The 14884-nt window shown below is 38.9% G+C and overlaps 1 protein-coding gene across 2 annotated transcripts in view; it reads right to left on the reverse strand.

The window, feature by feature from the left end:
• The window catches only part of LOC140725749 (YTH domain-containing family protein 3-like), a 31321-nt gene extending 21393 nt beyond the window's left edge, over positions 1-9928 (reverse strand). Inside the window, exons 1-3 of one of the 2 annotated variants that reach the window (XM_073041609.1) lie at positions 9605-9928; positions 9315-9339; positions 3425-3504 (exon numbers count right to left, since the gene is read on the reverse strand). In XM_073041609.1, coding sequence (XP_072897710.1) covers positions 3425-3504; positions 9315-9339; positions 9605-9628 — 129 coding nt within the window. In that variant the 5' untranslated portion in view covers positions 9629-9928. The remainder of the gene's footprint in view (positions 1-3424; positions 3505-9314; positions 9340-9604) is intronic. The other variant, XM_073041618.1, reaches the window with a different exon arrangement.
• Positions 9929-14884: the final 4956 nt, after the last annotated feature.

Genomic DNA, 14884 nt, shown 5'->3' on the forward strand with positions numbered 1-14884 from the left:
GTCTTAAAAGCCAGAAAGACTCAGGAAAGAAATTCTTGTCTTGGTCTGGTTGATAAAAGGCACAGCCAAAGATGGCTTGAAAAGAATCAAGTCATGCGGAAGATCAGAGTTGAAGCAAAACAAAGATATCAACAGAAGGAATGTCTGATTCACCAGCAAGGCCAGCATTTATTGCATATCTCCCACTCTTCTTCTGGGAGGTGGTAATGAAGTGTTGTCCTTTTGGATTACCGCAGTCGTGTAACAAAAATAGTGTAAGTCCAATTAGGCAAGTAGGAAATTCCAAGTTTTAAGGAACTGTAATGCTTTTGAAACATCACTTCATGTGCATATGGAGATTATTCCAAAACATTCATTGTAGATGGTGTGAAAGCTTGTAAGTCAGGATATAAAACCATCATCATAGTATATCCAGCATCTGACCAACTTTTCTAGCTGAATTATATGGCTGATCTAGGCAAGTTTTTGACTCATAGCGTAGTGATACTCAGACTACTGATGGTGGGATTATTCAACAGTATTATACATAAATTACAGTGTTAGGTAGTTAAACTTCTCCTTACTGGAGAAGACTGCTGATGGGTCACTGTATTACATTTTCCCAAGCTGAAAATTTTCCAGGTCTTTGATATGCTGGCCCAGTAAATTACAAAGAATACTAAATAAAATGCAATGCCATTGATAAACACATTATGAAGGGAAGGTCATTAATGAAGCAACTGAAGATAGTTGGAAATAGGCAACTTCCCTAGGGCCCCATGCAAGATAATTTGTCTAAAACTATCATAATCACCTTCTTTTGTACCAGGTTAATATCAGATAAATGACTCTAATCCTATCCCAGGCTCCCATCTTGCACCACATGCACACATAGGCTCATCCAAAATTCTACAATATGTACTTGAGCTCACACTAAGTATCACTATTCCATCATCCCTGCACCCAACTGTCTCTAACTTTAATTTTACTCAGACCCCTCAATATCAAAGTCAAATGGTGCCCCGATTGAGATCGCATGCCTTTGATTCAATACGAGAGGTTCAATTATTAATGACCCATCACACAAGAGTAGTGATGTGATCATCTGCAGTTGAGTGCTTTTTCATCCACAAACCATGTTCACTACATTTCAGTGTCTTCAGTAGTGGAAGGGTTAAGAAATGGAATTGGAAAAAAATAGCAGTTTATGCCCTCAGGTCAAGAATAGAATTCTTGCTTCTAAGATGCGAAGATAATGAAATTCTTAATTTATTTTCAAGATTATATTTCTTTAGCTCTTTTAAGATAAGATCCCTGAACTCTGACTTTGCCCCCTCAAATAATGCTTGTAAGCTTAATGTTGATTTATACTGAAGAGCAAATGCTATATCATAGAAGGTATAGCTGTGTACAAGGACCGTCAAATATTTCCACAATAACATTTTTGAAATACTCCTCATTTTAATGAAGGCACTGTTACAACTTTGTAATCTTTGATACATTAAGTTGTGACCTGAAACCATCTAAGACCCCACTAGAATTGCACCTTGCTTGTGGTGATACAATTTAAAGTTATTTGATTATTTACTGTGAGTATCTCCGTTGGATCACCTCTATCAACTGGATCTTGCAATGTAATATTCTCATGTATCATTTTACTCCGTTCAGTGTGGATCAGCATATGCAATTTCCCCTACCTGTTCTTTCTCCTGGTCTGTCAGACATACCAGGAGCAGAAATGAACTGCAAAGCTCGAGTACCCACCTGCCGCCTTGGTCATTCACAGAGTCGAGAATTCCCTTTGGCTGAGCAACGGACTGGGCAATGCAAACACACGCGATCCCATAAACACGAGCCAGGCACCTTCACTTTGAAAAGGCCGACGGTGACTCGCTCCTTCATTTCAAATAAAGGACAGAGAAGGACCTCATGGAATTTGCAGAGGCACCACAAGCAGGGACAAAGCAATCTGGAAAAGAAAGTCCAAATCCCAAAGTGCAAACTCTACTTCCCTAAGATTTTTCTCACAAGTTACTCACAGCAGATTCCTGTAGGTAATTCTCAACTCTTGAAGACTCCTGCCAATACAGCAGGGTTGGAAATGCTACTTCTATTACAGCATAGCCAGTCTACCCTAATGCAGGACACATATGAATGGACATCCAGCAAGAGCCATTGGACAGCAATTAACAATGAGCACTGTGGGCAAATACACACCTATGCTAGCTAAAATTAAAGGAATAATTCAGTATTTGGTAAAATGACTAAACAGATCAAAGCTTTTAATTTCAAAATTCTACTTTACCTACACACGTAGAGTGAACAAAATCCTTCAAAATCATGCTGTACTGATATATAACTTCCTCTCAAAAATTGTTCTCAAGAATAAAGAACAATTTTTTGATATAGTTAACAGGACTTTGAAAATTCTGCTTTCTTAGAAGTGGTAGTACTTTGAACTCTAGGGTTGGGTCCACAATAAGAAAATACAAAGTGGGTTGGAAGAATTCTTCAAGTATCCTGCTTGTTTATTCATATAATTGGGGCAACATTTTTGTATTCCAACTAATTACACATGCAGCAAATTACAGCATCCAATTTGATTGAGAAAAACCACAGAATTTAAAGAATAAATCAATGAATTTTAAAGAATAATTAATAAAAAGTTGAAAAACTAAATCGCACAAACCTATCTTAAGAGTTTTCCTGTAAATCCTCCTTCTTTAGCCAGCATTTTCCAGACCAACACTGGCCTGCAGACCACCACCTCGTCCAAGAATCTCTCACTAAAGCATCAACAATAAGCTTACAGATGGAAAAAAAAATCATCTGTGCTTTGGGAATTATTGATTAGTGTAGATCAAAACAGCTGAATCTTTCAGCATTAGACCGATTTCATTGCCAACCGTATTAAGTGCCTATAATGCTGTTGTGCTTTTCTGACAGCACTGCTGCCATCAACAGCCCTGAATTCAAAGACTGCAGAGAAATCTTAAGTGAGGCAATACAAAGGAGTTCAAGATATCATGCAGGCAACAGAGCTTATGCAGCAACATCATAATGCTGCTACTATCAATAGTTAGGATTGGGAACTGATCCTTCAGGGTTTAAGAAAAGCTATGGACCTAACAAACATATCCATGGTGTTTGCCGTAAGGTGTTTTCCTCCCTCAAACATCAATGTTGCGCTATCTGTACATCTTACTTTGCTTCACTAATTTATTTGCCTCTTTTTGACCTAAAGACAGGAATACTTTACCAAGTTCAATCAACTTTTACTGCTCTATACTTACTACAGTAATTGTATCAGCAATTAGCAATTTGAAACATAATGAAAAATGAAAGCAATATCCTTTCACTGTGCATGTATATCTGTTTTATGAAACAGCAGTGTATGCAATTTTCTTCAATAATCAGTGAAAACACTGATAATTAAGGTACCTACCTGATTTGCCTGGGTTGTTAAATAAGGTTCAAAATCATCATCGTTCACTGTGTCTTTTTGATGCATCGAACCGTTTTGAACTGAAATTAAAAACATTCTGTTAGTAACTGCTACTAACCAATGCAGCCACTTTTTAAAATACTGTTTTCTGGAGTTTGTCTTATGTAAGCTAGTTTAACAACATAACATCATAAATTCAATGATGAAAAAGAAATGCTAATGAAATTATAAGCAGTTTCAGGTCATCCTGTATGAATGTATATAGTATACCTAACTGAAAATTATGCAGTTTCTGAGCTGCAGGTTATTTTTAAAATTGCATTCCCACAATACTCAGAGTTTTAGGACAATTAAGAATAATATGAATGCACAACACAGCCAGGCCATTATGTTGTAACATGACCAATATCTGCAGGGCATGTAAACAAAAACCACCATAGAAAAAATGCCAACAGTCCAGTAAAAATTGAAACTAAGAAATCACTCTGAAAACAGATGTAATGATTTGAGCATTTAATTTTGTAATACACATCATTTTGCAGTCAAGGAGCAACTTAACGCCAAAATAAGTCCCACAGTAAAATTAAAGGAACCTCAAGTCCAAACTTCAACTAACTATTTGGTCAACAATGTGCACCAGAATGTTTAAAAGTATTTGCATATTACCTGTGTCTGCAATAGTCAATTACATTTATCATTTTTAATCTATTACTCAGTTGAAGTATAACTTACATTAAATACTGATGCAGATTGCAGTCTTCTCAGTTCCTTTTCATAATCAAACATGCCCAGCACTAATGAAATTTTACTTTTTTCCTCCCCAAAAGGAAGTATGGTTTTATATCCATAGTAAGACTGATCCATAAACTACTGCATGTTATTTTGATTAAAAATTAACAAGTCTTGTTTTGAAATGTCAATAGCAAGATAAACTATTTGCTAAAACTACAGAAATATTGTAGCTCAAGCCACTATTCAAGTACAGATATACTTACAAAGACCATTTATTATTAATTGCTTGGCAAGTCCATACCATAGTGTGTTCACCTTTTTTTAAAACAATATCATGTGACAATTAAATTTTCACTGGCGAGTAGAAGAGTTAAAGCTTTCACAATCCTAAATTGAGATATGCTACAAGAAATAAAGCAAATCCTGAAATGTATGTTGTATTACTTCAATAATAAATCCTTGCTGTCTGAATTGCACTTTAGAAATGGTATTAAGCACTGAACTGTCATAAATCAATTCAGAAGCTACTATTGATAAATAACATGAAAACTGCTGCAGCTAGGTTCTGATGACTGTTCAATTCCACATATTTCTTTGAAAGGAAACATGTTTATGGCCAGCTTGGAATGCAGATCCGATTAATTGACTTCTAACTAAATAAAGAGTGGGCACTATTTACATTCAATTACATTTACATTTACAAGCTCACTATTTACATTCAAATTGTTGAGGTATGTCTACTGTAACACTTCGGTGATTAGATAGTAATAATGAAAAGCAAACAGCACAAATATTTGTTTGACGGTTGATTATATCACTACTTGTTTGGTGTGACAATCGCATATAGAAGTTTCACTTGAATTGCAAAAGTAATTCATGAGGTGAAAATAGCCTCATATCCACACCTGTATCTGCTCTGCAATACACAAGGAAAATGCAACAGATTTCTAAATGTACTCACTATTGCTCTCACACTATTTACTGATTTGTTTCATTTCTCTGCCTTGCACTACACTGCTGCCAGGAAACAGATTTCACAACATATATCAGAATCGGATTTAATATCACGGGCATATGTCATCAAATTTGTTAACTTTATGACAGCAGTACAATGAAATACATTATAAATAGAGGGTAACAACAGTTACAGAGTGTGTGTATATATAATGAATATTATAATATGTTTATTAAATAGTTAAATTAAAATGTGTGCAAACAAAAACAAATAAAAAAGTTTTGAGGTAGAGTTCCTGGGTTCAATGTCAATTTAGGAACTGGATGGCAGAGGGGGAAGAAGCTGTTCCTGAATCGCTGAGTGTCTGCCTTCAGGTACCTGTACCTCTTTCCCGACAGTAACGATGAGAAGACGGCGCGTCTGGATGGTGTACATCAGCAAAATTAAACCTGATTCTGAAATGATGCACAAAATATCTGATTGCCATGTTGTACCATGGGGTGGCCAGTTAACTTCCTTTCTCTTGGGTAAAAATTTAATTCCATTTTTGATCCAACGTCAAACATCAGTGCATTTGACATATACAAAGTTCAAGAACAAAGTTACTGTAACTTTAATGAAATCCACAGTAGTCTGCTTATATTGAATGACAACGCAGAGTTCAAATATTCTCTCAAAAGATATAGTAAAATTATATCTTGCTTTCCATTCTTTGCTATTACATGTTCCCCTCAACGTAGAGGAAAAAAATAGAACTGTCTGAAATCCAGGTACAATGTGTAGAAGGCCATTGTGAGAGTCAAATGAGAATCCCATGTGAAGCTGGACACCTAACTGGATGCACAACAGTTGTGGCAGGGTTTGCGTGCTATTATTTCCTAAAAGGTGAAACCTAACAGCATAAATGGCAGCGATACTTCACTCCCTGATGAGCTCAATGCCTTTTAAGCACAACGCCAGTGTGAATCATCACAGCATCTGGCGACCCTGTGATCTTGTCTCACAGGCTAATGCCCAAACATCTTTCAAGAAAGTGAACCTGCTGCAATTTGCCTACCACCACAATAGGTCCACAGCAGATGTAATCTCACTGGTTCTTCACTCTGCTTTGAAGTAATTGGACAACAGCAAATCACATGTCATGCTACCATTTTGATCACAGCTTGGCATTCAACATCATTTGCCAGTTAAGCAACTTTCAAAACCTGTGCCTCTGCACCTCCTACAACTGGACCCTCAACCTCCTGGGAGACCACTGTCAGTACAGATAGGTAACAACATCACTTCACTGGCCATCAACACAGACGCACCTCAGGGATGTGCATTTAGCCCAAAACTCTGCTTTCTACATTCTTAACAGTGTACCAAAGCACAGTACAAAAGCCATCTGTAAATATGCTGATGACACCACTCCAGTTGGTGGTATCTCAGATGGTGTTGAAAAAATTTACAGGAGTAAGATAGATAGGCTAGTTAAGTAGCATCACTACAACCTTGCACTCAACATCAGCAAGACTAAGGAACTGATTATTGGCTTCAGGAAGGGGAAGCTTCCTGTTCTATTTTTCTACAGTTCTATTTTTTTTCTCTACGTTGAGGGGAACATGTAATAGCAAAGAATGGAAAGCAAGATATAATTTTACTATATCTTTTGAGAGAATATTTGAACTCTGCATTGTCATTCAATATAAGCAGACTACTATGGATTTCACTAAAGTTACAGTAACTTTGTTCTTGAACTTTGCACACCAGTCCTAATTGAGGGATCAGTGATTGAAAGAGTGAGCAGCTTTAAGTTCCAGGACATCAACATCTCAGATCTATCCTGTGCCCAACACATTGATACAATCAAGAAGGCGTGCCAGAGGCTTTATCTTGTCAGGAGTTTGAGGAGATTGAGAGTTACCAGACGACTGCAAATTTCATTAGAGGCATGGCAGAGAGCATTCTGACTGTTTGCATCACAATTTGGTAATCACAAGAGATTACAGAGGATTGTAGACTCAGCCAGCACCATCACGGACATAGCCCTTCCCACCACCAAAGACGTCAAGAGGCAGTGCCTCAAAAAACTGGCCACCACACCTGAGACACGCCCTCTTTTTTCATGTTCTGTCAGTGATAATAGATCTGATTCTCCTGATTTTGTTCCTTCAACATAACTCAGTGGTCATTTGGCAAATCAAACAATGCAAGCTTTCCTCCATACAAGTTATCAAACATGGCAGTTCAAATAGCAATACATTTTTTACAGCTAAAATGAAAGCTTTCAGATCTCTGCAGATTGGAATCAGTCCATCAACCCATCCAAATGTCAACAATTCAAACTATTTAAGATCCAATCAGCAGTAAACAATGCACACAATTAACTGCGCTCAAGCAAATAGGTATAAACAGGAAATGAATTCAAAGCTTAGTACATTCTTAAACACTTAGCTAATTTTATTGAACAATATATGCACCATCCATGTTCTGAAATTCTCAATTTTTCCCAAAAAATTGTGATATTTCACAGTTCTAATATTCAGTTGCATACAAAAATGACCAAAACTTTTAAAGTATCTCAAGACCAACGATGCATCCTGCTATTACAGTAAAAGGCACAGCAACTTCAACTGAGGGGCAAAACTTGATTTAATCTCTGACATCCAAATGCTGCTGGCTGGCTGATGCCATTTCACCTTAGCTTCACTTCCTGTCTTCCCAGAGAAATTCATTAATTAGCACAAAACTACAGCACCTGCAACAAAGCTTTTCAGCTATTCAGTATGGAATCTCAGCACATCAGGTTTTTATTGCTGCTTGAGAGAAATTGAATTTAAAGTACACTTTAAAAAATACTTAATTTTCCCTTCAATAATCTAGTGTTTGTTTCCTTCTGCTTTCTGTACCCGATTTCAACTATTCTAATATTCTTCCTTCCCAATCATTTCACTGCTAATTGCATAATACCTCAAATTTCATTAATAAATAACCAGATTGACTGCTAGATTCCAGATTTTTTTTTAATCACCCTGATCACACTGATCAAGTTGCCCTCAAACCAAAATTAAAACTTGGAGCAAGTCTTAGTAATGGCAAAAGGTGAGAAATATCATGTCAAAATAAATTATAATCCTAATGTCAAATAGCTGAAGATAATGTAAACAATTGAACTGAAGACTGCAATGAGATTTAAAGCTGTTTGCTCATCTCCACACTTTTGGTGTTGAGTATGTTATAAAAATATTTGTAAAATTGGAAGAACTAGCAATGCTAATTTTAATGAACATGATAGTATCAAGGCATAGTTTGGGAGTCACTTGGGAAATTAATGATTATGACTAGCAGGTTAGAAAGTGAAGTTGAGACCCAGAACAGATCAGCCTTGATTTTATTTAATGAAAGAACTACAGTACTGCTGTTTTAAGGTTTCAAATGCATGTACACCAGCTGCTGATTAAATCAGATAACTACAGTACAAAATTTGCCTGAGCAAATTTCATACTTTTAAAAAGCAGACAGGGTTATTTTCAGAAGTAAAAGTTTTGGGTTACAAATGCTGCCAATGTAAATCGATACTGTTGTGAACACACACAAAATAGCAGAAATACTCAAAAAGATCAGACAGCATCTGTGAATAAAGAAACAACATTAATGTTTCAGGCCAATGCCTCTTCAGAGATGGGTCCAATAAAGAGTCACTGAGCTAAAAAGATTACTTCATTTCTTACATGGTACTGCCTTACTCAGTATTTTCACCGTATTCTGTTTCAGATTTCCAGCATCTGCAGGCCTTTTCTTCAATTACATCTTAATTTCATTTTCAGAGTTTGAATCAAAATAAAATATTTATTTTGAAAAAAAAGCAAAAGTTCAAACAAATGAAATTAAACACTCAGGCACATAAGCATCAACTTCAGACTGAAGAATCAAAAGACATGTGCCCTCGATAAAAGCAATCTACATCTGTCAATTTAATTAACTCTCCTGGAGAAATTACCCTAAATCAGAAAAAAAAATGTTCTCCAATATAAACATTAAACATATCCTCAAATTATGTAAAAGGGAAAAAAAGTTTCCAAATAGAGATGAGCTCTGAAATTTTTTAAAAAAGTGATGTTAGGTAAAACTCCGGGTTAAAAAAAATTGCTTTAAAAACAAACAAAAAAAAGCAAAAACAGTCAATCTGTGAAACTAACAATGAGTTACGGACCAACTCACCTTTACTTCCCTGTCCTTTCGGTCTCTGATGTAGTATCGTGTTTAATAGAAAGCAAAAATGCAAAAAGAAAAAAAAACAAAAAAAGAAAACACCCGTCAGTACCTCATGGAAATTCGGAATTCAATATTAAATTATCTAATATTTAAACTAATAAATCAACCTTGTTACTATAGTGCAAGCGACAGGAAATATGTAAGGGAGGGAGGGAAGGAGCTGTGGCCTGCGAGGAGGCGGCAGCGGGCCGGACTCGAGTACTCGCTTGCTCGCCAGCCAGCAGCCAGCGCATTACCTGCTCCACGCTGGTCGCAGACATTCTTCATTAAACAACAGCGGGCAGGGTCTCGGCCGCGGCCTCAGGCTCCGCCGACTCTTTTTATATTTTAAAAAAACGAGCTCCCAGTGGATCGCGCAACGGCCCAGGCCAATGATGGTAAATCCCAGGAGGAGGTGGCGGAACGGGTAGCTGTCTGTGTTGCGAGCAGGTCTCCCCTCGGGCCGGGCGGCGGTGACTGACTGTGTACGTGTCTGTAGATGTACGGCTACTACTCCTCTCGCACACAATGGCGGAGAGCGCTCCTGCACCCACTTCCGCTCAGAGCCTCTGACCTTCCGGCATCTGACGTCATTGCGAGAAGGACAACCGGAGGAACGGCAGAGAACTGGGATCAGGTGCGACGCGGGTCCTCCAAGGAGGGGGCGCAGTACACAACACCGCCGCTCCTTACCCCAAACACTGCCACCTGTCGGTACCGACCTGCACCGCACCGAGAATGGAGTTCGCTCCACCGCTTGCTCGAACACGAATTTCGTATGAATGTCTTATTTTAAAATCAGAATCAGGTTTATTATCACCGGCATGTGACGTGAAATTTGAGCAGTTCAATGCAATACATAATCTAGCAGAGACAGACATCCCACCCTGCAAAAATGTCAGGGAGGTATGACCACCACCCCATATACACCCCCCTCACCCCCGTCGACCTCCACGGGTGTATGTATATAGGACATTTGATTATGAATGAACACAACAATTTATTTGATCACATATTGAAACTATTTACACACATTTACACACAAACACATATGTATTCCTTGTTGAGTATTTTGTTGGCAGTCTCAATGTTAATGCAAATAGCTTTCCTATTTATTTTGCAAACTTTCCTTGTACTGTGATGTGGCTTGCTTGACAGATTTGAGCATTTTACCAGGAGTCTCAACCTCATAGCAGTCTGTGTCAAAAGAATTTGTTAATTTTGCAAGACAAGTATTTTGTGAGACAGTTGACTTCTTAATTCTGTCTTAATTTGACGCACCATGCTGAATGCCCTTTCTACATCACAATTAGAATTTGGCAGCATCAATAGAGTAGCTCCTTAGCAGCTAGCCAGCTAGTTTAAATAATGTTAGCTATGCTAATGAACGAATGACACCTGTTAAACTCATCTCAACATGTCTTTTACAGTCATTTAACCAATGATGGGCAATAGAAAAGTCACTGTTGCAAACAGTGCAGTGAGCAACACTGGCATTATTTTTGACCCCTATGAGGCAGGGGTATACTTTACTGTAGTCTGGGGTGAAGTACGTTTTATATTTTCTTTTTTTGGAACACTCTGCCATGGCACTGCAGGATACTAAACTGAACTAATGGACAATGAAAAAGAGAAAGAGAGAGGTCAACTGTAAATCCCGCCCACTGAGAAAACTAATACTTAGCACGAAGAGACACCAATCAGGATGTTCTCTCTGTCACTCTCTCGCTACGTCTGTCACTCTCTCTCTCTCTTCCTCCCATTCGCTCGCTCGCAAAAAAATCATTTTCCAGGATATTGTATATAATTTGCGGGTGTCAGGGAGCCACTATCAATATGCGGGAGACTCCCGGAACTTCCGGGAGAGGTGGGATGTCTGCAGAGACAGAGAGAGAAAAAAATAATAAATAAAATAAAACATATGAAATAAACAAGTAAGTCAATTACATATATTGAATAGATTATTAAAAAATTGTGCAAAAACAGAAATATTGTATATTAAAAAAGTGAGGTAGTGCCCAAAGCTTCAAAGTCCATTTGGGAATCAGATGGCAGTGGGGAAGAAGCTGTTCCTGAATCACTGAGTGTGTGCCTTCAGGCTCCTGTACCCCCTTAACTGATGGTAACAGTGAGAAAAGGGCATGCCCTCGGTGCTGGAGGTCTTTAATAATGGACGCTGCCTTCCTGAAGTCCACAATCAGCTCTTTTGTCTTACTGACGTTGAGTGCCAGGTTGTTGCTGCAGCACCATTCCACTAGTTGGCATATCTCACTCCTGTACGCCCTCTTGTCACCACCTGAGATTCTACCAACAATGGTTGTATTGTCAGCAAATTTATAGATGGTATTTGAGCTATGCCTAGCCGAACAGTCATGTGTATATACAGAGTAGAGCAGTGGGCTAAGCACACACCCCTGAGGTGCGCCAGTGTTGATCGTCAGCGAAGAGAATATGTTATTATTAATCCGCACAGACTGTGGTCTTCCAGTTAGGAAGTCGAGGAGCCAATTACAGAGGGAGGTACAGAGGCCCAGGTTCTGCAACTTCTCAATTAGGATTGTGGGAATGATGGTATTAAATGCTGAGCTATAGTCAATGAACTGCATCCTGACGTAGGTGTTTGTGTTGTCTAGGTGGTATATAGCTGTGTGAAGAGCCATGGAGATCCGTCTGCCATGAACCTATTGTGACGATAGGCAAATTGCAATGGGTCCAGGTTCTTGCAGAGGCCGGAGTTCAGTCTAGTCATAACCAACCTCTCAAAGCATTTCATCACTATTAATGTGAGCACTACCAGTCGATAGTTGTTAAGGCAGTCCACATTATTCTTCTTAGGCACTGGTATAATTGTTGCCTTTTTGAAACAAGTGGGAACTTCTGCCCATAGCAGTGAGAGGTTGAAAATGTCCTGGAATACTCACGCCAGTTAGCTGGCACAGGTTTTCAGAGCCTTACCAGGTACTCCATCAGGACCTTCTGCCTTGCGAGGGTTCACTCTCTTTAACATCGGCCTCTGAGACACTGGCAGTGTCTAAACAGTGTTTTGGTTCTCACTGTCTCATATGATTTACGTATAATTTATATTCTGTGTGTTGTCTGTACCTACGCGCCCATGACGGAACTTGAATTTTTTCATTCTACCCGTACTCACTGTACTCATGACAAAAAAAGAGCTCATTTGAATTTATTTTAAATTTGCAAATATAAACTATATTCATAAGAATACGACAACTGTTTACTCTTTACCATAGATGCTGCCTGGCCTAATGAGTCCCTCCAGCATTTTGTGTGTGTTGCCACACTGAAGTAAGTTCCTTAGTCGGTAACCTGAAACCTGAAATGTCACTTATGGATATGTTGCTGTATTGGCAGACTACAGGATGTATAACTGAATTTTAAATACTGGAAATTTTATTAATTGGCTCTCAAAGTACTCACAGCAATACTCAATGATACTGTTAAGTACTCCGTAGGTAATAGAAGACCACATGGGGCTCACCAAACTGAACAAATTGAAGCTAATTGAGACATGCAGATGAGAGATGGTAGAAAGGGGCAATTTAGCCCATTGCTTTGCAATTTATCAACATATACAAGATAGAAAGATAGACCCTCTACCTCTAGCAGCCCATGCAAAATGCTGGAGGAACTCAGCAAGTCATGTTTCAAAGTAAATTTATTATCACAACCCTGAGACTTGTTTCCCTGCGGGCATAAACAGTAAATCCAAGAAACCCAATGAAACACAGCACCCAAAAAGACAGATAAACAACCATTGCATAAAAGACAACAAAATACAAATACAAAAACAAAAAAGAAAAGTAAATAAATAAGCAATGAATATCGAGAACACGATATGAACAGTCCTTGAAAGTGAGTCGATAGGTTGTAGGAACAGTTCAGTAATGGGGCAAATGAAGCTATCCCCTCTGACTGCAAGAGATAGGAGCAGAATTAGGCCATATGGCTCATCAAGTCTGTGCCATGATGATCCATTTTCCGTCTCAGCCCCAGTCTCCTGCCTTTTCACCGTATCCATTAAAGTCCTGGCTAATCAGAAACCTATCACCTCAAGTATACCCAAAGTCTTGGCCTCCACAGCCACCTGTGGCAAAGAATTCCACAGATTCACCACTCTCTGGCTAAAGAAACTCTTCCTCATCTCCGTTTTAAAAGGACACCCCTCTCTTCTGAGGTTGTGTCCTCTGGTATCAGACTCCCCCACCAGAGGAAGCATCCTCTCCGTATCCACTCTGTTGAGGCCTTTCAATATTCAATAGGTTTCAATGATGTCATCCCTCATTCTTCTGAGTTCTAGTGATTACAGGCCCAAAGCCATCAAACACTTCTCATATGTCAAGCCTTTCAATCCTGGAATCACTTTTGTGAACCTCCTTTGAATCCTCTACAATATCAGCAAACCCATCTAAGATAAGGAATGGACAGGAAAGGAATGGAGGGTTATGGGCTGAGGGCAGGTAGGTGGGACTAGGTGAGAGTAAGCGTTCAGCATAGACTACAAGGGCCGAGATGGCCTGTTTCCATGCTGTAATTGTTATATGGTTATATGTTATATAAGGGACCCAAAACTGCACATAATACTCCAACTGGGGCCTCACGGTGCTTTACAAAGCCTCAACATAACATTCATGAGGAAATCTGCAGATGCTGGAAATTCAAACAACACACGCAAAATGCTGGTGGAACACAGCAGGCCAGGCAGCATCTATAAGGAGAAGCACTGTTGACATTTCGGGCCAAGACCCTTCGTCAGGACTAACTGAAAGGAAAGATAGTAAGAGATTTTGTTGCTTTTATATTCTTGTCCTCTTGAAATGGATGCTAACATAGCAATTGCCTTCCTCACCACTGACTCAACCTGCAAATTAACCTTTAGGTAATCCTACACAAGGACTCCCAAGTCCCCTTGCACCTCAGATTTTGGAAATCTCACCATTTAAAAAATAGTCTACCTTTTGATTTCTTCCACCAAAGTGCATGACCTTACACTTCCTGACAGTATATCCCATATGCCACTTCTTTACCTATTCTCCTAATCTGTCTAAGTCCTTCTGTAGCCTTCCTACTTCCTCAAAACTACCTGCCCGCCACCTATCTTTGTATCATCCTCAAACTTTGCTACCAGGTCATCAACTCCATCATCCAAGTCATTGACATAACACAAAAAGAATTGGTCTCAATACAGGCACCTGTGGAAAACCACTAGTCACCGGCAGCAAACCAGAAAAGTCTCCCTTTATTCCCACAATTTCCCTCTTGCCAATCAGCTACCGCTTTGCGCATGCTAGTATCCTTCCTGTAATATCATGGGCTCTTAACTTGTTAAGCTGCCTTATGTGTGACACCTTGTCAAAGGTCTTCTAAAAATCCAAGTACACAACATCCACCAATTACCCTTTGTCTATCCTGCTTGTTATTTATTGAAAGAATTCCAACAGACTTGTCAGGCAAGATTTTCCCTTGAGGAAACCATAGCTTATTTTATCACATGCTCCTCAGATGCCCTGAAACAATAT

Source organism: Hemitrygon akajei, chromosome 1 (assembly GCF_048418815.1).
Source record: "Hemitrygon akajei chromosome 1, sHemAka1.3, whole genome shotgun sequence".
Taxonomy (NCBI): domain Eukaryota; kingdom Metazoa; phylum Chordata; class Chondrichthyes; order Myliobatiformes; family Dasyatidae; genus Hemitrygon; species Hemitrygon akajei.